Source organism: Manis javanica, chromosome 8 (genome assembly GCF_040802235.1).
Source record: "Manis javanica isolate MJ-LG chromosome 8, MJ_LKY, whole genome shotgun sequence".
In the NCBI taxonomy this organism is placed as follows: Eukaryota; Metazoa; Chordata; class Mammalia; order Pholidota; family Manidae; genus Manis; species Manis javanica.
This window is the reverse complement of record NC_133163.1, coordinates 100,276,253-100,303,276: the sequence shown is the minus strand read 5'-3', so window position 1 is coordinate 100,303,276 and position 27,024 is coordinate 100,276,253. Positions and strand designations below refer to the sequence as shown.

The 27,024-nt window shown below is 45.6% G+C and overlaps 2 protein-coding genes across 12 annotated transcripts in view; one reads left to right on the top strand and one right to left on the bottom strand.

The window, feature by feature from the left end:
* Positions 1-4,181: 4,181 nt before the first annotated feature.
* On the top strand, positions 4,182-21,972 carry LOC140843148 (histidine decarboxylase). Of its 11 annotated transcripts, none has more exons than XM_073211804.1 (13): positions 4,182-4,337; positions 6,340-6,512; positions 10,111-10,224; positions 11,155-11,277; positions 13,438-13,572; positions 13,825-13,968; positions 14,439-14,505; positions 14,619-14,678; positions 15,358-15,520; positions 15,611-15,701; positions 19,563-19,661; positions 20,690-20,791; positions 20,927-21,970. In XM_073211804.1, exons 1-13 carry the CDS (start codon positions 4,310-4,312, stop codon positions 21,671-21,673), a joined length of 2,046 nt encoding a protein of 681 aa, XP_073067905.1. In that variant the 5' UTR covers positions 4,182-4,309; the 3' UTR covers positions 21,674-21,970. The 11 variants fall into 11 exon arrangements, with proteins under 11 accessions (XP_073067905.1, XP_073067909.1, XP_073067908.1 ...); XM_073211805.1 differs by lacking the exon at positions 4,182-4,337 and adding an exon at positions 4,347-4,491 and having other exon boundaries at positions 20,927-21,971; XM_073211808.1 differs by lacking the exon at positions 10,111-10,224 and having other exon boundaries at positions 20,927-21,971.
* Positions 21,973-25,290: 3,318 nt separating this feature from the next.
* The window catches only part of LOC140843154 (long-chain fatty acid transport protein 2-like), a 40,359-nt gene continuing 38,625 nt past the window's right edge, over positions 25,291-27,024 (bottom strand). Inside the window, exons 9-10 of the mRNA XM_073211841.1 lie at positions 26,519-26,649; positions 25,291-25,468 (exon numbers count right to left, since the gene is read on the bottom strand). Of these exons, the coding sequence (XP_073067942.1) occupies positions 25,292-25,468; positions 26,519-26,649 (308 nt within the window). The 3' untranslated portion in view covers position 25,291. The remainder of the gene's footprint in view (positions 25,469-26,518; positions 26,650-27,024) is intronic.

The window sequence follows — 27,024 nt, the reverse complement described above, 5'->3', positions numbered from 1 at the left end:
GACAGGAAGATGTAAAATAAAGAAGAGAATATAATACATACATAACATTTTTATATGTAATTTATATAACAATATATAATTTATATATTTTATATATACATACACACATATGAGATAAGTGGGAAAAAAGTTCAACATAGGCATAAATGGAGTTGCAGAAGAATAGAAGAGAGAGAGATAATGGAGCAAAGCCACACTTGGCCAGGGAATAACTCATACTTTTCCATTAAAACTGCCTAACTTAGTCCATGGAACTTTTTATGTACTCAAAAATGTCAGCTATTATCATTGCCATTCTTTTATAAAATGAATTAAAATGTTATTCTTTTGCCCTACCCCGGTCCTGTGAAAAACTTACACTACTGGCAATATCACTGGAGTCCAAGTGCACTAGGCTATTTTTTCCCCAAAGACCATTCCTGAGACATTCTTTTTTTTTAAATTTTATGTTATTCAACAGCTTCACTGAGATGTAGGTTCCAAACTATAAAATTTCCCCAATTAAAATATGTAATTGTGCTTTTAGTATATTCACAGAGTTGTGCAACCATTACAGTAACCAATTTTAAAACATTTTCAACACCCCTACCTTCTAAACTCTGCTCCCCTTAGCTTTCAACCTCTGACAACCCAACCCTAAGCCGCAGGTGACCAGTATTATACTTTCTGTCTTTATAGAAGGATAAAAACCACATGATCATCTCAATAGATGCTGAAAAAGTATTTGACAAAATTTAATATCCATTCATAACAAAAACTCTCAACAAAATGGGTATAGTGGGTACATACCTCAACATAATAAAGACCATATAGGACAAGCCCACAGCCAACATCATACTTAATAGTAAAAAGCTTGAAAGCTTTTCCTCTAAGATTGGGAACAAGACAAGGATGCCCACTCTCACAACTTTTATTCAGCATAGTATTGGAGGTCCTAGCCACGGCAATCAGACCAAACAAAGAGATAAAAGGCATCCAAATTGGTAAGAAAGATGTTAAACTTTCATTATTTGCAGGTGACATGGTACTATACATAGAAAACTCTAAGGACCGACCAAAAAACTACTAGAACTAATAACTGAATTCAGAAAAGTTGCAGGATACAAAATTAATACACCGAAATCTGTTGCATTCCTCTATACTAATGATGAACTAGCAGAAAGAGACATCAGGAAGACAACTCTACTTACAATTGCATCAAAAAGAATAAAATAACTAGGAATAAATCTAACCAACGAGGTGAAAGGCCTTTACTCTGAAAACCACAAGACATTCATAAGAGAAATTAAAGAAGACACCAAAAAATGGAAATCTATCCCATGCTCATGGATAGGAAGAAAATTGTCAAAATGGAAATCCTGCCCAAAGTATTTTACAGATTCAGTGCAATCCCTATAAAAATACCAACAGCATTTTCTTCAGGGAACTAGAACAAATTGTTCTAAAATTCATATGGAACCATAAAAGAATCCTCAGAAAGAAGAACAAAGCAGGAGGAATTATGCTCTCTGATTTCAAGCTCTACTACAAAGCCACACTAATCAAAGCAATTTGATACTGGCACAAGAACAGACCTATAGATCAATGGAACAGAATAGAGAGCCTAGATATAAACTCATGCATATATGGTCAATTAATATATGACAAAGGAGCTATGAATATACAATGGGGAGCTTCTTCAACAGCCCGTGTTGGGAAAACTGAACAGCTAAATGCAAGAGAATGAAACTGGATTATTGTCTAATCCCATACACAAAAGTAAACTCAAAATGGATCAAAGAGCCAAATGTAAGTCATGAAAACATAAAACTCTTAGGAGAAAGCATAGGCCAAAATCTCTTGAATATAAACATGAGCAACTTTTTCCTGCATGCATCTCCTCAGTCAAGGGAAACAAGATAAAAAATGAACCAGTGGAACTACATTGAACCAAAAAGCTTCTGTTCAGCAAAGGACACCATCAGCAGAACAAAAAGGCATCCTACACTATTACACTATGAGAGAATATATTTGTAAATGACTCATCTGATCAGGCGTTAACATACAAAATATGTAAGGAACTCATATGCCCCCACACCCAAATAATAAAAAACCCAATCAAAAAATGGGTGAAGGACCTGAACAGACATTTCTCCAAAGAAGAAATTCAAATGGCAGACACATGAAACAATGCTCCACGTTGCTAATCATCAGGGAAATGCAAATTAAAACTACAATGAGATATCATGTCATACCAGTTAGGATGGCCACTATCCAAAAGACAAGAAAAAACAAATGCTGGCAAGGATGTGGAGAAATGGGAAACCTTCTACACTGTTGGTGGGATTGCAAATTGGTACAACCACTGTGGAAAGCACTATGCAGATTCCTCAAAAAACTAAAAATAGAAGTACCATTTGACCCAGTAATTCCATTCCTAGGAATTTACCCAAGGAAGACAAAATCCCTGATTCAAAAAGGTATATGCACCACCATGTTTATCACTGCACCATTGCAATAGCTAAGATATGGAAGCAACCTAAGTGTTCATCAATAGATGACTGGCTAAAGAAGAGGTGGTACATATTCACAATGAAATATTATTCAGCCATAAAAGAAATCCTGCCATTTGTAGCAACATGGATGGATCTAGAGGGTATTATGCACAGTGAAATAAACCAGGTGGAGAAAGAAAAATACCATATGATTTCACTTATTTGTGGAATATAAAAACAAAAAAAACAGAAGGAACAAAACAGCATTAGGCTCATAGACACTGATAAGTGACTAGTGGTTACCAAGAAGGAGGGGAGTACGAGAGGGGAAGGGGCAGGGGGACTGTTAAACAACTGTGATGTACATTTGATAATAACAAGTGAATGAATGAATGAATAAAGTACTGTCCAAGAAAAAAAAAGATGCATTCTGTTACGGATCAAATGTTTTTCTCCCCCACAAATTCATATGTTGAAGGCTAACCCCCAGTTTGAGGGTATTAGGCAGTTGGGCCTTGGGAGATAATTAAGTTTTGATAAGTTCATGAGGGTGGAGCCCCCATATAGGATTAGTACTCTTATAAGGGACTATCCTATGTGAGGATAGAGCAGGAAGAACATGGCCATCTGCAAGTCAGGAGGAAGGTTCTCACCAGACATGGAATCTGCTGACCATGAAAAGGGATCACGTAGGCAGCTGGATGTAAGACTTTTGAGCTCAGAAGACTGGAAGGCCTCATGGTATAAATTTGACACAAGGTTTGTACTTTGTTATCACATCGGTACCATTTAAAGCCATAGGCATGGATAAATCCATCCAGGAAGAAAGATGAGAAGAGGGTGATACCCTGAAGCATGCCAACACTTAGGGCTGGCTGGAGGAGACAAACAGTAAGGCAGAAGAAAGAGCATGGCAGGCCATTTTATTGAAGTCCGCAGAGACTTACTACGCGTCCAAGACAAGGAAGTAGTAACTACAAAATACCACTGAAAGAAAGGACAAGGAAGATGAAGAATCGAATGGAAACAAACAAAAAAGTCTATTTTTTGGCACCTTGAAAGCATTTGATCACTGTTTGCTCAGAACTCAAGCTCCAAGAGTAGTGTTTCTCCTCCCTACGTATAGTTTCCACATGTCCTTTTACACACACACATCCTTCTAAGTGACTAAGTCTGGGGATGTTTCAATTGTTACTCCTTTTGCTTATCTGTGTTTTCTTATCTCTCTGCAACAATCGGTATTATGTAGTAATTTAAAAAACCCATTGGGTTAGAGGATAACATCTGCCTGTTGCTGAGCACATCATGGCCAGCAGGGCAGCATCACTTAAGGGCCCGTCCTCCCCTCCCTGCGGTGGATGGCGAAGCAAAGGCAGTCGTAATACTGATAATTTGTGCTGCTTATTCTGCATTGCTTTGTGCCGTGCTACCGAGCTGGGAGTTTTGACGGAGGCTGAGGCCCTGTGGTGTAAATCCAGGGGCAGAAAGCATGAGGGCCCTTTACCATATTCACCTGGAGGCTGCCTGCAGGCTTCGATTGCTAAGTGTGCTTTTTCATTTAGAAGCGCTTTTCATACTGCATCTTTGTCTCTCTCTCTCTTTCTTAAAATCCTGGATCTCTTGACCAGCCAAAGATGAGTTCACTGTTCCCATCAAGGACTGGGAGAAATAAGGGGTGGGATTAATTGGGCCTGGGGGCAGGGCCCGGGGGGCGGAGCTAAGGTGGAAAAAAGGAGAGCCCTCTAAATAAAGGGCCGGCGCTGGCTGCCCAGGAGCACACCTTCGTCCTCGTCCGTGTGTGTCTTGTGAGGAGCAGAGCCTGACCCGGGGAGGTGATGGATCCCGAGGAATACAGAGAGCGAGGTGAGCCAAGGGGTCCTGGCCCTCTGTCCCACAGCCACCCCTGCGGGAACTGCTGCTGGCGTCAGCCCTTGGCTTCTGCGGGGTCATTCGGAGCCTTAGATTCACCTGCTGAGAGGTGACTCCAGCAAAACCTGCCCTGAGAGAGGAATGTGAGGTCAGTTCAGAACTCCTGTCGCCCTCTCATTCTCTCTCCCGTCCCGCTGTCACAGAGGCTGTGCTGCCGAGTCACGCTCCCCCTTTTTCCCTTCTCACACAGAACAGGCGACTGGATTCCTGATCTCCTAAGTGGCAAGAGGGGGGTGATTCATATTCTGTAATTGAAAAGCACTTTCCCTTCATATTCTGTCATCACTGAGAAATCTTTTATTTCTTTGTATTCATTTCCCTATGTGTGAATCTCTCAGTGGGGGTCTTTCATTTACTCATTCATCCCTTAAATGTTTAGCAAGCAGCTATTATGTCTCAAGGCTTTTGTGATGAGCAAAACTAAATAGTTAACTTATTTTCAGGCATGGCTCTCCTAAGAGGGGAAGTATATAGTTGCTTAATTTCTCTTTCTATAACTTTCTATATGCTCATCCCTACGGGTAGCTTATATTGCATAAAATTCCTTTGCTGTAAGTTATCATCCCAAGTCTAGTCCACCCAGATGTAACTCTCTAAGTAGTTAGCAGCCTTTACACTTAAGTGTGTATTAAACATTTCACTGCTTTCCAAAGGTACTTTTGGCTGAGAGCAGGTTCCTGTGGACATTTATCCTGTATGAGGAACACAAATCGATTTCATCCGGCCTCTGGATAAGTGGAGCGCTCGCATGGGTGCCGAGCCACTCACTGGAGACATGGGGCTGTGGGGGTGGGGGCTGGAGGGGTGCTGAAAGACTCCTTTACGGTTGTGTTTGGGGCCTGCCCTGCTGGTGCGAATTTTGCACAAGCTTGTGCAGAGGAAAGAGATCTGGTTCCCACTCCTCTTCTCTCTTTTACTGTCATTATTATTATTTTTGCAGCAGGGAAAGGACCACAGGGAGTACTGAGGAGGAATTAGAGATACTGAGAGAGACAGAAAGAGAGATGAAGCCACAGACACAGGAAGGGAGAGAAAGAGAGACTCCAAGCAAGAAACAGAGGCACTGAAGCCAGACCCTCCCTGCAGAAATGAAAGAATAATAATGTGCAGTGCCTTCAGAGTATTTGACCTGGCTGTTTTTCTTCCTTATTCATTTAATAATGTTTTTCTGAGCATCAAAAACATGCTCTAGGCACTGGGGTTTTGGTAGAGGCAGAGGCAAGGAAATCAAGGGATTAGGCCGTGGCTTTGCGTTTTCCCAAGAAATACTAATTGGTGCAGGGTTCTTAGTCTCAGTCTGTGGTTGTGCTTTAGGGATTCCATAAACCTTGGAAATTTTGAACGAAATTTTGTGTATGATTAAGCCTTGGGTTTAAATCAGATTCTCAAAGAAGTCCATGGGTCAAAAAAAAAAGGCGAGGAATTACTGGCTCAGTGGGAATGGTGAACAAATAGCTTTTCACCTTTTATCAGAGGCTGGCCTGGGAGCCTGCCATCTGTGCTAACAAGAATAGGTTGGGGGTGTGCATGTGTACGTGGCACTTTTTCGTAAAAAGAGCCACAGAGTTTCTACTGAACGTGTAGATGTCATAGGTGTTCTGTTTTTGAGAAGAAAAGAAAGGAAAGAAAGATGATCACGGTTGATATGGAGAAGGAGAGGGGAATATAAGGAGATACCTTACTTTGGTGCTGGCGTTTTATGCTTTGAGATCACGCCCTGTTCATCTGCGTGCTCCACACCCACCATCAGTCATTCACTCCCTCACTCAGGTTTTACATTCCGAAGATGAGGCTTATGGGGGCATCAGACCCTGCACACCTCAGCCATGAATCATCTCCTCCCTCACCAGTCTCCTGGCTGACCCGAAGGGGACTGGCATGCATTGGCCAGGCCCACTGAGGGCACATGAAGCTGGCTTCTCTGCCTTCCTCGCAGGAAAAGAGATGGTGGATTACATCTGCCAGTACCTGAGCACAGTGCGGGAGCGGCGGGTGACTCCAGACGTGCGGCCTGGCTACCTGCGAGCGCAGCTGCCTGAGGCTGCCCCTGAGGAACCTGACGGCTGGGACAGCATCTTTGGGGACATTGAGCGCATCATTATGCCTGGGGTGAGAGACAGTCACTGCGACAGTGATTCTGGCCTTGGGGGCATAGAGAATGGGATGTAGGCCTGAGGAAAGACCTGCCTTAGGTAAGCCAGGGGTGACCCTGCACCACCTCACACCAACAGCCAAGCCTGTCTCCTGGGCATGTAGAGAGAGGATCGGGACTGTGACTGAAGTTAGGTTTGTGACGCCAGGGCTGACCTGCAGTGGTAGTTAGGGAGCTGGAGGGGAATCAGGACTGTATCCCAGGGCCTAGTCTGACAGAAATGTGGAAATCTAATGGGATGAGGTGGGAAGTGAAATTTGGGTCTGAGGGGAAAGGATAACTGGAGAGCAAGATGGAGAGAGGAGGCTGGAGAGAGTCGCAGAGCCCCAGTGGGCAGAACCAGGGACTCTTCTGCAAATCCTGAGACACACCAAAGGTAGGGAGGAGGCTGAGAGCACATTCCCCCGTGGGCACCCTACTGTCAGCTTGGGAGGCTCAGGAAGCTGGGCGAGTCCCTCTCCCCCATAAGGTGGGAGCCATGTCCATCCTCTCCTGGGGGAAGTCTCATGATTGAGCTGCTTTGCAGCAGCAGGAAGGGGCTTTCCCTGAATCATCGTTACTCTCAGTGACAAAGGGCACATGTGGTGACAGCACTGGCAGGGCCAGAGAACAGACAGAAGCTGGCTGATTCCTGAGGCTTTAGCTGGAGCCATCTGCCATGGGCTGTGCCGACGTACCTGGCCACAAGGGATGAGGAGCTGTGCCTCAGCACTTGGGCTGTGAGTGCACCGGTCATTCTGCCACAGCAGGGCTGCCTTTACCGACCTCCATGCCATGTGCCAGGCACTGTACTAGCTGCATTACAGGCTAGATTGTTTTAATCACACAGTGACTCTATGATCCCTGTTGTACAGATGAGGAAACTGAGGCTCAGGGAAGTTAACTGTCTTCACAAAGTCACAGATCCAAGATCATAACCTAGGCCAGTCTTCCTTGACAGGCTCTGCTCTTTTTACTGCACTGATGTTCTACCAGTGAGGGACTAAGTCCCCTAGACTGAGCCACGCGCCCAGGCTCTGCCCCTTCAGCTGCAGCCCCATCCCACAGGCTGTGCTCCCTCTCCCTGCTTGGGGCGCTGGTGTCCTGACTGCATGTCCAGAGGCTCCTCCCCGGGCCGACTTGAGATTTGCTTCCAACTTCCCCAGAGAGCTTTGGACCTAAATGTGACAGAAATATGCCTGGGGGCAGGGATGAGAAGTTAGTCAAACTCAGAAACTGGTGGCAAGTTTGTCCAAAGCCAAACACTCATCTCTGTGACCATGCAGCCTATTTCACAAGCGTCTTTCGGAAATTTCATAATCGTAAAGCTTTACCCAGAAGGCGGGCTCCCTGATCAGATTATCTCCTGGATGTCATTCTGTAAAATGTAATCTGCTGATGGGCTAACTGTAGTTGGTAGTGAGAACCGGAAGCAACTGTCAGAAGAGGTGGAAATGAGCCGATTCATTGGATTGAAAGAAAATCCAGCAGTTGCTGGGGTGCAGTGAAAGGGGCTCATTGCTTGGCAGAGAGGCCTGTCTGCTTTTGATAAGTGTTCATCTAGCTTATCTTATCATATTTATCTTACAAGAACAGATAATTGTCTCTCAATAGGGCCAGGAGGTGGAAGCCCTTCTCGGGGTTTCCTAAATACTGTCACTAAGCACCTCGATAATGAAGACTCAATCCTCTATTTCATCTCACAGGCTGCACCAGGCTCTGAGAGCTGGCCTGAAAGCAGTGGGCCCTTTGCTTTCACATTTGGCCAGCACCTCACTGAAATCTAGATTAATTTTTCCTTCCTGCCACCTCCTAGACACACAGAGAGGAAAAACTGTGCACTATTTCCAACCCTGCTTAGAAAAACCACATCAGCTCTGCATGGGGGAGAAGGCAGCACGCCATCCTGCTGGGGGCTCGAGCTCTGGACTCAGACAGCCTGGGTTTCTCTCTTGGTGCTGTCATCTGTCCTATAAGACATGCGTGATCATGGGATGCCGCCTCTCCCTGACAGCCCCAATTCTCATCTCCAAAAGAAGGATAATGGTAGACTTACTTCATTGGGGTGCTGTGAGAATTAAATAAGGTATAAAGCATGGAAAAGTGGAAGATACTGTTATTACGTATGACACATTCTTCCTGGTGCAGATTCAGGAAGAGATCTGATTATCTAATCATCAAGTCAGCATATAGGATGTGTCTGTCACCATGTGATTAACTTGCCATTCTCACAGCTTTACGTTTTGCAAAATTTCCTCCAGGCTGATCCACATAATAATCCCGGGAGACAGGATTTATTATACAATGAGGAACTGAGGTCAAGAGTGGTGCAGAGTTGGACCCTGTTTTTATGGGGTCTGAATTGTATACACATTTTGAGATCCCCTGTAAGAAAATAAAAGTGTGTATCTCAACAGAGACCTATGCAAATACGGGATCTAGTTGCTTTAGTTCATTGGCTTCACAGTAAATCTACAAAGTCACACTGGAACCTGTCTCCGTGGGTTTAAATGTTCTGCTCCTTCTACCATACACAATGTCCTTGCTGATGAGGGATAAAAGGAATTTGTGCGCACGGAATGTACCTTGATGATACACTAAGATGCTATCTAATGAGTTCTCAGTAGGGCTGGAGCACTTAGAAAGATAGTGAGTGGGTGTTCCATAGGCTTGGGGACAGGATCAAACGGGGCTGAGGAACTGGGGAAAGGCTCATGGAGAAAATGAATATTTGGTAGCTTTCTCAGAATTAACAGCTTTGGGAGGGCCATGTCTGTATGAGAAGTTCTTCCTGTCAGGGAAACAGCATTGCCCAAAGGCATGAATGCAGAAATGACCAGGCCATGCTTGTAGAACAGTGAGATGAAGCTAGATTAGATCATCAGTGAAGCCAGTGAGTCACTGAGGGGACTTCAGAGACCTGTTATGGAAGGTCCTCTGTGTCCATCGGGCTCCTCCTTACAATCAGTTTAATCTGATTATGGGTTCAGGGGTTAATTTGGAGGTAGGGGTCTTGTGCCCTTGGCCTACCCCTTCTGCTCTCTCTACTTTTTTCTTCATCCCTACTGGGGAGCTAAAGACAGCTTTGAACCCTTTCACACTGACTGTCTACAGGAGCTGCTTGCCCAGAGAGCTCATAGATCCATAAAACAAAGGATGCTTTTTGCAAGAAACTGGATGAGGCAAGCAGCCTACTCTTCTGGAGCTCATAGTCTCCCCTTCCATTTATTACTGGGCTTGGGTGGCATGGGGGATAAGCACTGGAGCCTAATGTGAATGCTACCCAGAATCCACAATCCTAATTACTACAGCAATTGTCATTCTGCATATTCCCTTCTGGTCTTTGCATACATGCCAATGTTCCACTGATCAACAAGCTTAGAATAGGAAACTGTGGTCGGCAAGAACACCATGAATATGTCTTATTTGTATGGAGTTGTGTAACTTATTTGCCTGTCTTAAAACTGTCAACCCATCTCTAGAGTGGGTGCTCCCCCTTGCCAGGGAGGGTCTCTGGTGGAGGAAAGCCAACTGCCATGCCTCTTGGTGCCATCTGTGTACATGCTCTGCCTCCAGGTGGTACACTGGCAAAGCCCCCATATGCACGCCTACTACCCAGCTCTCACCTCTTGGCCATCGCTGCTGGGAGACATGCTGGCTGATGCTATCAACTGCTTGGGGTTCACCTGGGTGAGTAACAATGGCTGTAGCTGTAACCAGTGGTGATGGGGGACATAGCAGGAAGTGACATATCTGGGGCAGACATACTTGTCCTGGTCTTTGAACAGGGTTCCAAGTTAAATATCAACAATGACTACTTTCTTGGAGCTTAGGCTCTATATAAATTATCTCTTCTTATCCTTTAACCCTATGGATTCATTAGTATCAGCCCCATTTTGTAGGTGAAGAAATTGTGCCTTAAGTAGCTGATCTCTCCAAGATCAAACAGATTATAGAGGCAGAGATGAGATTTGGACTGTGATCTGGTTATTGCTACAATTTGTGACCCTAACTAAGCACTTGGGCTTCTATGGGTACAACTTCCACCGTGGTCCTGTCTTTGAGAGGTTAGGGATATGCCCTAAGACTTCCCTTAATAACTAATCAGCTTTAAATTGTGTCAGAAGCCTCCTAGAACAGCTTTATATATTTCACCTGAATTGTTATAGGGTGTGGGAATGGGGGTTGGGAGGATTGGGGGTGAGTAAAATTGCTGTTTCTTCCAGGAAGTAGTGTTTTGTTTCTTAGTCCTTGCGCTTCCCCTCTGGCCTTTAGATTGCTTCTCGGCCGGTACTTCAGGGACTTGGGAGTCAGATGAACATGACCACTTCTTGGGCTGTTTCTCCACAGAGCCTTGGGGCCCAGGGGAATCTACCTCACTGAGGGCAGTATGAATCCAACGCCCCACATTCTTTTCCCCTTTTTGGCTTGGCAGAAGATGGGGTGGAGATGGGGCAAAGGGCCTGTCAGTGACCCTTCTCCAGGGATAAGATAGGTCAGGTTCCCATTGATACCGTCAGGGCCTGGGCAGGGCCAGGGCACAGACACGATGTATCTCCAGGGCTGGCGTGGCATGTTGGTCCCTGGGGCTCCCAGGATGAAACTGCTTTCCTCCTTTAGGCTTCCAGCCCTGTGTGCACGGAGCTCGAGATGAATGTCATGGACTGGTTGGCAAAAATGCTGGGACTCCCAGAGTACTTCCTGCACCACCAGCCCGGCAGCCAGGGGGGAGGCGTCCTGCAGGTGCCTTCACGAGCAAAGCTCCTTCTAGCGTGGTGGATAAGTAGTGACAGATAAGCCAAACCCTTGCCCGGGCAGTTCTGTTCTCGGGGGATCTGCCCACGCCACTCACACCACCACCATCCCATCGCCACCATCACCATCACTAACGACACCAGTCCTGAGAGCTGGTAGCTCTGCCGCGCCCCCATTCCCACTGCTGCTGCCTCTCCTCTCTCCGTTTCCACAGCTGCCCCTGCCATCGCCACTCCTCCTGTCTTTTTTCTCTGAAGAAGATTAAAGAGTCAACACATGATCACATTTCTGGTATTACTTGACTCGGGTTCTCACTTTATAATCTGACAACTTCCCTTCTGTGTTCCATTTCACACCTTGTGGTAAGCAGATAGGAGAGGCAAGTAGGCCCAGGACATCCTTGGCAGTGAGAGAAAGTAACTCCAATTAATTTGGGTATCTGTCAAATGATGGTTCTTCCAATATTTCTTCTTTTGTCAAGGTCAGGCCGCCTAATGGGGCTTGCTGGGTGCCTCCCGTAGCCTGCGCGTGTTGCTAGGTGCCTTTGCATCTCTAGATCTTGACGAGCAGGAGGGCTTGATTCTGAGACTCTCCACAGTATTGAATTTTACTGTAATGTGTAGTTTTCCTGGTTTTAAAATCAATAAGGTAGAGATAATAATAATATTTTTCTCAAAGAGTGGATGTGATGACTAAATGAATTCATCTATTAGATGAAAATATCCATGCTGCCCTGAGATGAGAACTGGTAAGTTTGCTGGGCCCGTCTGCTAGCTAAGTGACCACTCGTCTCACTCGCAGCAATCCGACAGCAAGATTAAACTCTGAACCTCACAAGGAAGACAAATCACTGCATATTGTGGCCACTTCTGGGTTGTTTGTTAGCAAATAGTTGGGACTTCAGATATTATATCTGGAAGGACATAGTAAATGTCTGCTATACATCATCTGGCTTTTCATCTCAGTATCTCCAGGATCTTGCAGGTAAATACTATCACCCCCAATTTTGAGAGGAGTGCACTAAAGCTCAGATAGGTTAAAAATGGGCCCCAGGTCACACAGCCGGTAAGTGGAAGAATGAGGATTCAAACCCAGGCCTGTCTAAGTCGAACTGTGCTTTCTCCTGTACTCATCCGCCATGCAAACTTGGCTTAGTCCTGTATCCTCTCTGAACATCACCATCCTCATCCGTAGACCGATACTTTTATCGCAAGTATCTCCGAGAGGTTTCATGAGGTGCAAAAGGGATGACTTACTATGAATTGCTATATAATTGGCAGGAGGTACTATTGTTATTTCTGTTCTGCTGGCTTCCGTTTTGTGGAGTAATTTCCAGCCACTGAGTATCTTGTGGAATCTGGCCTGTACCCCAAGCTGTGATGCTTATTGCCAGGCTTTAGAGCAGGGGACTATCAGCTGCTGGTCACCTGGAGATTTCAAGAAAGAAAAGCACCACAGACTGAGTGAATGATGAGAAACCATTGAGATTCCCACGAGGCGGCTAAGGTGGCCCCCAGGATTCCCATACTCATGGCCAGAGTGAAGTCCTTTCCACTTCTCATTTGTATACTTGATACTCCCACTTGAAAGGCAGCTAAAGGGATGTTCTCCATTTTCTAAATGAATATTTATATTATCTTATGTAATATTATAAATGTGATCCCAAGGGCTCAGGAGCTATTGGTAACAAAACAAGACCAGAGTCACTGGGTTCTCAGATGGGGCAGGACCAGCTGTCACTGGGATATGCCTGTGGGAACAGACTCCGTTTCCATACCAAATAAACTGGAAGTTCGTTAAAGGAAGTTGTACATGGGGAGCAGGCATACAGATAAACACACTTATATCTGGCAGGGACCGAGCATTCTCTTTTTGGTCCCTGTGGCTTCTCTAATAAAGATGCTGCTCTTAGGTGAAAATCTGCTTCCATGACTTCCCTGAAAAATTAGGGAGAGGGAAGTGTCCCATGAATGCATAGGGTGTAGTGAGTGGAGAATTCATAGTAGGCACTTGAATTTGTGAGGAAGAACACTCCCCTCTGCAGGAGCTATTCCTTAGGAATAACACACACACACACACACACACACACACACACACACACACAGACACGCACGGAGGTTGCCACTGGTAATCCTTGTTCCACTACAGAGTACAGTCAGTGAGTCCACCTTGATCGCTTTGCTGGCCGCAAGGAAGAACAAAATCCTGGAAATGAAAGCATCTGAGCCTGGGGCAGACGAGTCCTCCCTGAACGCCCGGCTCATTGCCTATGCCTCTGATCAGGTGAGTTGCCCAACACAGACCAAATCTTCAGGCCAGGGCTTAGCTTATGGAGTCTTAGTCCTTGAATAAGTTTCTTCTAGACACAAATAAGTTGGGATTTAAGGCAGGTCATGCTGTGGAGGTTGTCTCTAGGAACCACGGGGACGGACAAATGTAAATGTTATGTTTGATTCACTTAGTTTGGCTTCAGCAGTTGCTGTGGAGTTCTCATTCCAGGATGAGTCGACTAGCAGGTCTCTGTGTTCCTTCTAGGCTCACTCCTCAGTGGAAAAGGCTGGTTTGATTTCTCTTGTGAAGATGAAATTTCTGCCTGTGGACGACAACTTCTCACTCCGAGGGGAAGCTCTTAAGAAAGCCATCGAGGAGGATAAGAAGCGGGGCTTGGTGCCTGTTTTTGTAAGTCGGAATGTGTTCTGTGCTTAAACAATAGAACGTGGAGGTGAGGAAGGAATCTGGGCAGAATCCAGGCAAGTAACATGCTGCAAACAAAAGCAGAGAGATCCTCAAACACGATGTGTTACGATTTATGAGTTGCTATTCATTGGGCTAGGCAATCAATTTTGTGGGTCGTAATAAGCATTACAAAAATAAGTAGATCAGAAAATATCAGAGGGTATTCTTGTAGCACAGAGTATCTATTGTTTTGTGGAACTTTTATTTCAAATACACATGTATATATATATGTACTAGGTTACTTACTATATAGAATGTGTTTCTTACTGTGGGTCATAAAAAGTCTTGTGTGAAATGCAGTGTTCTAGTGGGATGGGCAGGATAGAAAATATCTGTGGTTAAGTCTTTTTTTTCTGGCCCAGTGTATCTCACGAGCCCACCTTCCCACGTTAACTTCCTTTATTTTCCTCCAGGTCTGTGCAACACTGGGGACCACCGGGGTGTGTGCATTTGACTGCCTGTCGGAGCTGGGCCCCATCTGTAAGTGTCTGCCCTGTCTGGCTAGGAAGACAAGTAATGAATGTGAGAATGTTCCCCAGAACAAGAACCTGAAACTAGCTCTGTGGAATTTGCTCACCCTTTCTTGGTCACAGCAAAGGCTGAGGTATGGGAAGAGCCACCAAAGGTCACAGGTGCTTCGCCCAGGCAGCCAGGTCAGTGCTTTCCCCAGCACGGACCAAAGGTTAGAGCTGCTCCTCTGCATCCTGGCCTAGTGGGCAGCAGTGGGAGACTTGTAGCTTTTCTGCCCTCTCTCCTGTATGTCAAAGTCTCCTCGCAGACTGTATGAAAAGCACAGGGTGAATGAGGCATAGTGGAAGATTGTCTACTCTAAACTAAGACAAGGAAAAAGGCAGGGGAGGGGAAACCATAGGGAGAGACAAAGACAGAGAAGAAACCCAAGTGTTCAAATTCCCCAAGCACCAGACCCACTAGAAGAGCCATCCCCTCCCACTGTTTGTTTGTGTTAGATTCATTAGCATTGCTCTCTGGACCAGTGGGAAGTTGGTTTTTTGCCAGGAAGTTCTAGCTCGAGGCCTTAACCCTCACGTCAGTGAGAGAAAGAGGCCAGGGTGCAGCTCTGTGGACCTTCTCTTTAGGAGGTGGTGAGGCCTCATTTAGCCCCAGCCCTCACATTGCCATGGCCCACCCCCCAACGCCCATCTCCACATACCTGGACATCTCACTTAGACAGAGCAGGCCCACCATTCCCAGCTCTGCTCTGGCAGCCCTCCAGCCAGCGGGGCCAGGTGAGAGGCGCCTTGCAGCTGGGTGGCGGCAGCCACATCCTACCCCTAGTCCCATCTCCCGGCCGGGTGACGTTTGCCTCCTCAGGTGCCAGTGAGGGGCTGTGGCTCCACATCGATGCTGCCTATGCAGGCTCTGCCTTCCTGTGCCCTGAGTTCCGCGGCTTTCTGAAGGGCATCGAGTATGCCGATTCCTTCACCTTTAATCCTTCCAAGTGGATGATGGTGCACTTTGATTGCACTGGGTTCTGGTGAGTGTGGCAGCCCAGCTCCCAGCCTGTGGGAAAGCCATGCTTCCTCTGTGAGGCCTCAGCTGCTAATGCCCATTTGGAAACCCACAGGGTCAAGGACAAGTACAAGCTGCAGCAGACCTTCAATGTGAACCCCGTCTACCTCAGGCATGCCAACTCGGGTGTGGCCACTGACTTCATGGTGAGTGGCCAGAAAGGGGCAGCCTAGTGGTCTCTGAGGTGGAAACTGGCTTCCTCTTGACCCCAGCATCTCCTGTACACTGGCTTCCACCAGAAATGGGCACGCTGTGAGCCCAACACATCATACTGCCACTGTATACCTTTGGTTTCAAGATGTGCCTAAGGATACAGAATGAAACCCAGAAAATTGTTAAAAACCCTAGAAAATGAGACCCACCTCTGAGGCAGTGTGCACGCTGAATACTTGTGGCATTGTCTACCGCCTAGAAATGCCTTCCCCACCCCGAGTGGGCCAGTTCCCTTCTGCCTCATCTTGGATAATCTTTTCTGCTTACTACCCAGCGGCAGGGCGGGGTGGAGAATTTCCTTGGATGGGGAACGAGGCTCCTTGGTTTAATCACTTTCTTTTGTTCCCAGAGAGGCACTGCGTGGGTGCGGGTGGAGCGTGGGTGCTTTCCCTGGCCTTCTGGGTGCCTTCTGGCAGTCCTAGCCTTCCCAGCGAGCTCGCTGCACCCCATTCTCAGCCTGTACTACCTCTTGGGGGAACAAATTCTTCAGATTTACTCCTCAGTTTGAGGACGAGCCTTCCTTTTAATTGTAGGGGAGACAGGGATGTAAACAAGTTAAATCCACGTGGCCAAGGGGCCGCAGCAGAGCAGAGTGAGAGGAGCCTGGTCTGGAGTGCTCGCCAGCCTTCGTCCTTCGGGAACTCAGTGGGCTGCCCTGACCTCGGCTTCCTCATCTGTGAAGTGGACTCAGTCACCCTGGTTTCACAGGGTATTGTGAGGCTGACATGGGAACATGCCTATAGATCATTAACATAATACTGGGAATGTGGCAAATGGTAGGAGTAATATTCGTAAAAGTTCTTTTAACTGCTGAGATTTGCTATAGCGAAGTGGTTAACCATTTAGGTGCTAAAGCCAGACAGCTTGGGTCTGAATCCTGGCTCCTCCATTTATTATATTTGTGCAGCCTTGGGAAAATGGCTTAAACTCTGTGTCTAAACTTCCTCATTTGTCCAACGAGGATGATGATAATAATACCAGCTTCTTAGGTTTGCTGTGAGGATTAAGGGAATCAGTATTGAAGTACGGAGAGCAATGCCTGAAGTGTGTGAGAGTCACTCTTTGGGAAGAGATGTTTCTGTCTTTCCTCCTTGGGCAACTGAATTGTCCTGCCGTTTTAGTCCTAAAGTAATATCTCCATTATCTCTTCATTTTATTGGTTATTCTTCTGTAGACCAGCTCAGACTTGCTTTAGGTTTTTGCAGCTTTTGAGTGGCATTGCAAGCAGCAAGCTTGCAGTGGTTGGGGGATGCTCCAAAGGTTGATACAAATAGAATATTTCATTCATCTCCACTGCCCTGTGTGGTGGGCTTTCAACAATTTCTTAATTTAAAAAAAAATGTCTACACCTTCCCAAGGGGCAGACATCTTTAGGAGTAATTCTAGCTTTCTTTCCTGAGTGTAAAATGGTGCCCATTTTCCTGTAAGTAAATTAGGATCTCGGAAACATAAGAGCATTTCTTACCTAAGTCTGTTTTGGATTTCATGTTTCTTTTTGTGTTTGGTGTTTTTTTTGGTTCACAACAGTGTCTCAATATCTTCCTGTGGTTCATTCCCATAAGTTTGGAGATTTTTATGGTGCTTTCTCTCTTCTAGATAACTTATAAAATATTAAATTAAGCTTAGCAGTGGTCCAGGGGAGCCTTACTCTTTGTACTTCTACATCCAGAAGGTGCTGCTGTCTGCTTTTCCTTTCCCTCCCTGTAATCCTAGGGGCTTAACTGTCAAGTCTCCGAGAAACTTCTACAAAACTGAAGTCGCTATCTCTGGTGTTCCTGGGGGTCTTCCCTGTTGCTCTGATTGTATCCCAAGGTCTTTATCACCCAGGAGCTGGCTGTAGCTTTAAATAGAAGCCCAGCTACATTGGAGATGAGCCAGAAATAGAGGCCCATCCTGGGAGAGAACCCTTAGGGACTTCACCCACGGCGCCCTGGAGCCACCTAGAATCAGGGCTTGATTCTTAGACATCAATCAGGGAAGCTCCTTGCCCTCCCCTCCCACCTTTCCCAAGAAAGGGGCACTGTCTTGTCCTTGGCAGGGGAGACCTGCAAAACCTTGAAAGGACACAGAAGGGGCTTGGGAATGCCTCGAGTTAAAGAGCCATGTCACCCTTTATAAGACGAAATCTCCCATTTCAACAGAAAATATCACCTAGAACTACCCCGCTGGGTCAGTGTGATCTGGTTTTGGAATAGTGACAAGAGAAACAACTGGGGATACAGACAGAGTGTGAAGAAATCAAAATTAAAAGCATCTCTGCCTCTCATTTTAGTTTGTTGGGCAAAATAAAGTAGTTAGTTGGCCACAGCCATGTAGAAAACCCTGTTTTCAGGGAAGGCCCCTGTTATCCAGTCATTCTCCCAGAGCAGCCAGCTAACTAGGGTGGAGTTGCTTGCCTTCCCTGTTACAAGGATTTTGTCCCTCGTTCAGGTTTTGATGCCCTCTGCTGGTAAAGGAAGCCCCCAACTGGTCCTCGCCACTAGGGTGTTTGCTTGGAAATCACACGCTTAGTGCTTCATGTGGGAGAGGCACTGTGCACCAGCAAAGGGGTAATGTCATAACTGCTGGGTGTGGAAACTAGGGTGAAGGATGAAGGTGAGCACATTCCCGAGGATTTAGCAATCCTGTGGGTGAGTTCGATGGGACAAATATTTATTTCCAGCCAATGACATTGTAGTTAAGCTTTCTGACATGTGAGGAAGAGGTCACTAGAAATCACATTGCTTATCAGGATGACTGCCAATGTTTTCCAAAACTTTTGCTCTGGTTTCAGATCTGAGAAATTGCTTTGAAATTTTCAGATCTGTGGTGCCCACAACCTTGAATTTTGAGGTCTGTTGAATTTGGTCACCAGGAATGAAGGGCCAATTTAGTCTGGCAGGGGCCGAAATGCAGATGCTCACTGGAAATCTGAAAGCTGAAGGGATGCCTCCTGAGGGCACAGGAATGTCACAGGAAAAAGTCAGTACAAGACAGTGAGATTAAAGAATGACCATCTTGGTTCTAGGCAGAAACACCACTGACATTAGTAGCTCACATTTTTATCACCTCAATAGCCAACTTCGTGTGAAGTGCTTTGCATTGGTCCCACTCCCGCCAGGTCCTGGGCGGTGCTGTTCTGTGTCTTGATGCGCCAGTGAGGCAGCAACGCCTAAGGCCACAGCCAGTAAGGGGGGCAGCTGGGGGACAAACCCAGGTTTGCAGGTCCAGCATCTGGGCTTTTGATTACTAATAAAGGAAGAAAGAAAATAAATGAAAGGGCAGCGTGTGTGTGCAGGGTAGGAGCATACCCTTTTTAGAATTATGCTGATTGTCACAACTGTCTAAAAATTTTAGTCATTCTTACGGTTATGCCTGATTACTGTACTTTATATTTTGGGGGCAAACAGAAATAGGACTTTATGTTATGCTGTTCAGTCTAGCCTCTTTCAGAGAAAAAAGTGTATTGCTCCCATCTTGAATAAATATTAGCCTGAGATGAAATGCTTAAAGCAGCATTTAAAGCAAAGTGTCTTCTTCTCGGTTCAGGGTCTGGGCTTGGTCTCCCCTTGCACTCAAGGGCCTATTGGCCACCGTCGCCAATAGGATTTGGTCTCATGATGGGGAAGCCTTTGGTAACTTGCTTTTTGGCTGCTCCTTAGCAACAGCTTCAGGAGTCATGGTGATACTGTCCATCCCTGGAGGGCTGTGCAGGCAATAGATGATGAATAAAGCCCAGGAGTGAGTGAGGGAGTACCTTGTTAGAGACAATGCCCCTTGTCTCTAACCGCGGGCACTGTGTTCCTCTGTTCTAGCACTGGCAGATCCCCCTGAGCCGGCGGTTTCGCTCTATTAAACTCTGGTTTGTGATTCGGTCCTTCGGGGTGAGGAATCTTCAAGCGCACATCAGACATGTATGTAGTGTGCAGGCGGTGGGCTGAGCCCATGCTTGCATTGTGTCTTAGAGGGGAGGAAGGCTGGTTTCTGTTTGCAGACCAGCCCAGGGCACCTGCAGTATGGGCTCAGGTGTCTAGGCCTGTTCTTGGCCTCTGGGACTTGATGATTACTCAGGGCGGCCATCTGTTTGTTAGCTAGAGGATCAATGAGCAGCAATGGCACTGAGAGCTGTCTGGGGTCTGTCCCCCTTGCCTGAGTGTCTCACCAATCCTTGGCTGTCATCGAGCACTGAGGAATGATGGCCCAAGAGCTTGACTAATAGAGGAAGAAAGAAAATAATGAAAAGGGCAGCGTGTGTGTGCAGGGTAGGAGCATATCCTTCTGAGAATTATGCTGATTGTCACAACTGTCTAAAAATTTAAGTCACTGATATGGTTATGCCTCAAACATGGCTTTCCTGGCTTGGACATGTAGACCTACCAAGTCTGGAACAAACATTGTTGCATTGTGTCAATAGGTATTTACCGGAGCGTTCTTGGGGACGTGGTTGGGCACAGTCTAAACAGACCATGCAGTGGAGAGAGAGAAGGGCACGGGTGAGGTTTGTCCCACTTGTCTCAGCATGGTCAAAGACAGGATTAGCTAAGTCCTTTGACTTCTCTTGAAATAGAGGATTGAGTCTGAGAACCAGATGATAGCATTACTTAGCAAAATATTTCATTGGATGAAGAAATTTTTAAAAAGGTGGAAACAAAAAAGGGATAGTCCTGTCCTTGTTAAGTTAATGATCCTAGGTAAGAAAAAAAAAGGAAATAAAAAAAAATGATATGACTTCAGTGAAAGATTAATATGATACAAAGCTCAAACTTTAAAAAAAATTAGAATGTGTGCAAAATCAAACGGTGAAGGACATTTGGCAGAAGCCAATCAGAATTCTGTTTCAAAGGTGTCACTGGTTTAAACCCATTTAGCAGTGGGAAAGTTAATTCATAATTGTCCCTTGCCTGATTATTAATCTCAGTTCTCTTTGTATTTACAATTCCAGGGTACTGAAATGGCTAAATATTTTGAATCTTTGGTCAGAAATGACCCTTTCTTTGAAATTCCTGCCCAGAGGCACCTTGGCCTGGTGGTTTTCCGTCTAAAGGTGATGCCGTCTCCCATGGCCTGTGGGTGCTGTTATCTGGGGCTTGGGCGGCCTTTGGAGGTGCAGCTGCTGGGCTTCTGGGGATGCTTCTGGAGGATCTGATACCGATTTCAGTTCTCTTTATTCTTCAAACAGGGTCCTAATTGTCTCACAGAAAGTGTGTTGAAAGAAATAGCTAAAGCTGGCCGTCTCTTCCTCATCCCCGCCACTATCCAGGACAAGCTGATTATCCGTTTCACCGTGACATCCCAGTTCACCACCAGGGATGACATCCTGAGAGACTGGACTCTTATCCGAGATGCTGCCACTCGCATTCTGAGTCAGCATTGTACTTCCCAACCTAGCCCTCAGGTCGGGAACCTCATCCCCCCACCCGGGGGCCCCAGGGCCTTGGCCAACGGAATGTCCTTTCAGTCTGTCGGTGAGGCAGGGGGTGACCCAGCCCAGGCCAGGAAGATCATCAAGCAACCTCAGTGTGTGGGAGCCGGTCTTGGGAGAAGGGAAGACAGCTGCCGTCCTGAAACCCTGCTGGACCCACGTGATGACTGCTTTGCAGAAGAGTCTCCAGCGGTTACCAAGCACACGCTGTCCTCCTTCCTGTTCAGTTACTTGTCCGCGCAGAACAAGAAGAAGGCAGTGCGTTCCCTCAGTTGTAACAGCGTGCCTGTGAGTGCTCAGAAACCACTGCCCACAGACGGCTCTGTGAGGAATGGGGGCTCCTCCCGGGTCAGAATCTTCTCTAGGTTTCCAGAAGAGATGATGATGCTAAAGAAAAGTGCCTTCAAAAAACTCATCAAGTTCTACAGCGTCCCCAGCTTTCCCGAGTGCAGCTCTCAGTGTGGGCTCCCGCTGTCCTGCTGCCCCCTGCAGGCAATGGTTTAGGCCGGAGGTTTCGGCCAGGATGTGTTTCAGGGAGTCTCTGAACCCCTCCGAATTGTGTGCTGAATTCGTGTGCTTATGTGTGTGTGTGCGTTTTTCTTGGGAGAGAGCCCCTAATTTTTATCAGGTTCTCATAGGGGTTCATGACTTATAATGGCACAGAAGGTTCTGGCAGTCTGGTCAGAGAGAAAAGGTCCAGGGTAGTGTACTGACAGGCAGCTTCTGTGGTGCAGCTTGTGATATTCAATATAATGTAGCAATAAATTGTGCTTGTCCCAAAAAAGCCTCTCTTGTGTGATTTCATTGACCACTGAAATATTGATTAATTAACAAAAGCATATCCTGCAGCCTAAATGCATGTACTATGGATTCTGATTTTCAGGATGCTGCAGGTTTGAATTTAACGGTGAGGAAATGAGTTTGGAGGAGCTGTTGGTACGAAGAAGGCAGGTGCTTGAGTCAGGCACTGTGGCTTAGCACTGATAAATGAGGACACTGAAGCCCTAGGTCACTAAGCTTGTAAGTGGGCAAGCCCAGGTCTCCTTGTCTTCAACAATGCCCATGCTATTTGCACCATGCTGTACTATTCAAGGTGGTACTTGAGCAGAAGCTCACAGTCCAGCAGGACCCTCTGGCCCTTAGAACATGTAAATGTGGCCCTCCTTAGGTTTGGAACTCGTGCATTTTTTTTTCCTGGACTCTGTAGTCAAATAAAAGCTGTACTCATAGCCTGCCCATAGTTATTTCATAGGCCCCCAAAATGATTTTCTTCAGATCACAGTTTTATAGGAAGTGCACTTGAAGTCGGTTATAGTAACAGTGTCAAAGGTAAACAAAGCTGGGCACTAGTTAACAGTGGTAAGGACAGATACTAATCAGTAACGTACTATTGCAGCAGGGAAAAGAGTTCAGCATAAACTGGACTAAACTTTGATCTCTACAAAGGTGACTGGACATTTTGAAGGGTGAATGGGGGAGTGGGGAGGGGCCAGCAGGGGCCCAGTAGAGTTGGGAAGTGAAAAATTACAAAGCGTGGGAAGGGGGAGTTGGTCGATGTGAAGCCCATGTAGGTTTGCTAAGTGGTGCTGACCAAAGTCAGGCCCCCACCTCCCCCAGAGGCTGGGGGACTGCGGGCAGCCTCAGGTGTCAGCTGGAGCCAACAGTAAATTCGTTTGGCAGCCTTGCGTTTTCACAGGCAGGCACTTAAAGGGGCACAAGAGTCATGCATGCTAGGGTCATCGTCTTGAGCCATTAGAGACTGTGTGAGCATCTATTCATGTTTCTATGGGCTGAGGTTGAGGCCTAGTTAACAAGAGGGCTGGGAGGAGCCTGGCTACAGTTTGGTCAAGGAGAGAATCTTTGTCAAGAGCTTCAAGTTTCATGTTGACCCTTTTTGTCTATGAGTGGTCCCCAAACTTATCTGCATACGGGAATCACCTGGGAGTCTTAAAAAATACTGATGCCTGGCCTACTCCCAGAAATCCTGATCTAATTGGTATGAGGTGTATCTGGGCTTTGGGATTCTGACAGCTCCCAAATAAGTCTAATGTGCATCAGTGTGTGGAACCACTGCTCTAGGGTCGCTTGCTTCTCAAAGGGCGGTATGTGGACCACAAGCACTGGCACTCCAGGTGCTTCTTCCGCACATTTAGGGTTAAGAAACACTGCTCTCAGCTGGTGGTTCTCAAACTGAGCCGGCACCAGAATCACCAGGAGGGCTTATTAAAACATGGACTGCAGGCCCAGCCCCAGAGGGTCTGATTCAGTTGGACTGGGGTGGGGCCCAATAATTTGCATGTCTGACAAGCTCCCAGGTAATGCTGATCCTGCGCCTCTGGGACCACAGTCTGAGAACCACTACTCCATGAATATGTTCTCTCTTCTCGTATGTGCTAGGTGGGAGGTAGTGATGCAGTGAGCTGCGTGACTTTGTGACTTAACCCCCTAGGCTATGTTTTTTAATCAAATAAAGAGGTTGGACTAGACACTGTCTAGGACTGTTTTTACTTTTGCTATACAGCAAAGGATATGTGTGTATGTAGTAAATAGAATGTTCAAGAACAATTGCAGGCTAATGATGAGACAAAGGGCTGCTTGATGCTGGGACTCTCCTGGGGTCTGCACTTGGTCACTCCAGATCTAAGATCTGAGCCTTAAGAATTAGCGATGATACAGCTCTGAGGCACTGAATTACACTAAATGAGAACACATGATGTAACTCAGGATGATTTTTCTCTCTGTCAGTGGTTTCCAAAATGAGGCCCCCGACCAACAGCATCACCTGGGAGTTTGTTGGAAACATAAATCTCAGCTCCAGTTCCAATTGTGGGGAATAGGTCCCAGCAGCCTGTGTTTTAACATGACTTCCAGGTGATTCCAGTGTTCAAGCCTGAGAATCACTGCTCTGTGTGAACTAGAAGACTCAGATCATCTGTTTAGCTCATCCTTTCCAATCCTCTACCACCCATAAAAAAGATTGCATGGGGAACCAGATGGTTATCAGGGTTGCTTGATGAAAAAGCAACAAATAATTATTGCCTCCTATGTGCCAGGCACTGGGGTTATAATTATAAGCCAGGACAGAATCTCTGCCCTCATGGAGCTCACAGCTTCACAGAAGCATGACATCTGTGTCAAGGAAAATTGACGTCCACAATGGAACATACTGTATATACATACATCCCACAACATGGTACTTTATGCACTCTGGGGAGACAGCACCCATGTCAACTGGAAGACATATGCTGGCCAGGCAGCCCATCTCCCCTTGAACAGTGCTAGGGTGATGCTAAGTGGCACCTTCTTCCTTCTTTGCTGATTCTTTACAGAGTTCCTGCAGCCCCACCAATAATGACAAAATATTATTGTTGAAAAGTGAAACCACATGGAGAGGACTCTGGCCTCCCTTCTAGAGCTCTTTCCAGTTGGCTTTCCTTGAAGTTCTGATCTGACTTCCTAGACACAGGCTTGGAAAACTCCATCACACTAGTGCTGAGTTCATCTCTTGGTCCATAGCAGGCACCTGCTACATGCTTGGCAGAGTGGATGTATGAATGAGCAACACATTAATAAATCATCGCTTAGGCTGGGTCACTGCACTTGGTTAACCTTGTCCATTTTTATACTGATTCTCATTAACCTCCATGTCAGATGTGACATTTCCTAGTTTTAGTCCCAAGTTATTTTGGTCTGTAGCATCAGATCTGTGCATTGATTATATATTTCCAAATAATACATTTGTAATCAGAGAACTGTTGAATGATTCACATGTATATCTGCATATGTTTTAAAAAAATATCCATTTGTACTTTCAAATGATGAGTTGTACCATTTCATATGTTGGCATTTACCTATTTTACTATATATTTACAAAAAATAATGCCCTCCCTCTAACAAGCTTAGTTTGAAAATACAAACAGTAAGTGCAAATTGAAAAATAATTATCTCTAAATCTTTTCACTTGCAAAGGCTCAGGTGTAATTTAGAAAAGTCTCCCCTTTTGGGAAGCATGAAGAAAAACTGCATCTCACCATCTTCAACCACATTAGAGTTGGATTATATCAAAAGACTTTACTAGGTCCATTAAGTTTTGTCTGGAAATATGTGCTCTCATGGGCATATTCAGAGTTTCAGACTTTTATTACTTATGGCATTGTAAATATCCTCAGTCATAGGCACATACATTGCTGCTTTGTCATCCAAGAAATACAAGGAGTCTTTGATGACTTCAGGGTTAAAGCCCTCCTCCACGAGGGTCACTTTGCGGTATTTAAAAGTTCCAGTGATATCAATTGTGTCCTGAAAAAACATCAAACAAGGCACATTGCTGTAGTGTTTTGCAAACAGATTATGTTGCAGGGCAAGAGGCGGGGCAGGGAGGCAGGGAGCCCACTGGCATCTCTGGTTCACAGAGCTCTGAAGCTAAGTTTTGTACAGTATCCACACAGCTTGTTTTCAGAGGCACTCCTAGGGGCCTTCTGCAGGGTTTTTTTTCATTCCCTTAAGGTTTTAGGATCACCTGTGGGCAGTGAGGGGCAGCTGACAGTGAAATACAGAGCAGAGGAGTCTGTTGCTTGGTGAGCTTCAGGAATTACTGGAATACCCTGATTAAGGGTGCGATGGGGATAGGATCATCTATATACTGACAGCTCTGTTTTCTCAGTGTGTTTGTCCATTAGACTGAAGATTTGCTTTTTCTTCAGTTAACAGGTGATGATCTGAGGGTATCTGAATTTTCACATCCCTCAACAATCTCACTGTTAAAAGAAGTGTGTGCTATGAACATCAACAGAAATAACTCTACCTCAGGAATACTGGTAATCTGATGCTTCTTTTCTCAAGTTTTCAGCTATAGAATCATAGATCTCAAAGTCCAAAAGTGAGAGTGTAAAGCTAACCAATGGGTTAATGTTTGAGAAATAAGAAAAGCATCTCTCTAGTGGCAAAAGTTAAACCTTTGGCAGTTTCAGCTGGCTAATGATGCCTAGTTAAATTTCACACTATACAAACGTGTAAGACTTCAGTGGATTTTTCCATTATTTAAAACCAGAAACAAGAAGTAGAAAGGTGAAAGCATTTCTATTTTAAGTGTCTGTCATACCTCTTCAAACACAGATTTTGTGAGTTCTTGGCTAATTCTGTTGCTGAATGAACTGGCCAGTTCAGGAAGAAAGAGATTAGATTTTGGTTTCTGCTAGCTATAATTTCTGATATCTCTGCTGCTTTATTGAGCTCCCTGGAAAAAGTAGTGAAAATGGCCAGTGTGGTTGCTATGGTGTAAGGGGAATTGTTCGTAATGACAAGGGTCTCTGAGAGAGGATAACTGAACTCGATAGCAAGAGGTTGCACCTGTAGTCTTAGAAATCGGGGCCTTGCGTAACTGGGCAGATAATCAGCAACATGCTTAAAGAGTTTCTTTCCATCAAATTCATGGTCATCCTTCATCTTGATGGAAGCCATGCCGATTCGACCCTCGTGACCTAGAAATAAATGAGATAAAATGAGACATGCTGTAGCTATTTATTTTATGATGTTCTGCTAGTTCAAAGAAGTGTGGACTGGGACAGCAGTACGGTATGGGTTTCTTTTGGATAGTTGGAGGTTTCATTTCAAATATATGTTGAAGCTATCCTAAAGTGAATGCAATAATAATAAAAATAATGATAATGATAATAATAATAAGTATACATCAATTGAATCTGTGACATGCCAGGCCCTATATTAGCACGCTTTATGGACCTTCTCATTTAAGCTTCCCAACAACCTTATGAAGAGGTATAAATGTTAACTCCACATTAGAGATGAAGAAACTGAAGCTTAAAGGCATTAAGAGACTAGTTCAAGTTCATGCAGCA

Excerpts from the sequence above, each read along its gene's own strand:
- LOC140843148 (XM_073211804.1), top strand. The coding sequence starts at position 4,310 with ATGGATCCCGAGGAATACAGAGAGCGAG. Across the intron at positions 4,338-6,339 it reads CGAGGAATACAGAGAGCGAG|GAAAAGAGATGGTGGATTAC; the intron begins GTGAGCCAAGGG and ends CCTTCCTCGCAG. Across the intron at positions 15,702-19,562 it reads GTGTGGCCACTGACTTCATG|CACTGGCAGATCCCCCTGAG; the intron begins GTGAGTGGCCAG and ends CCTCTGTTCTAG.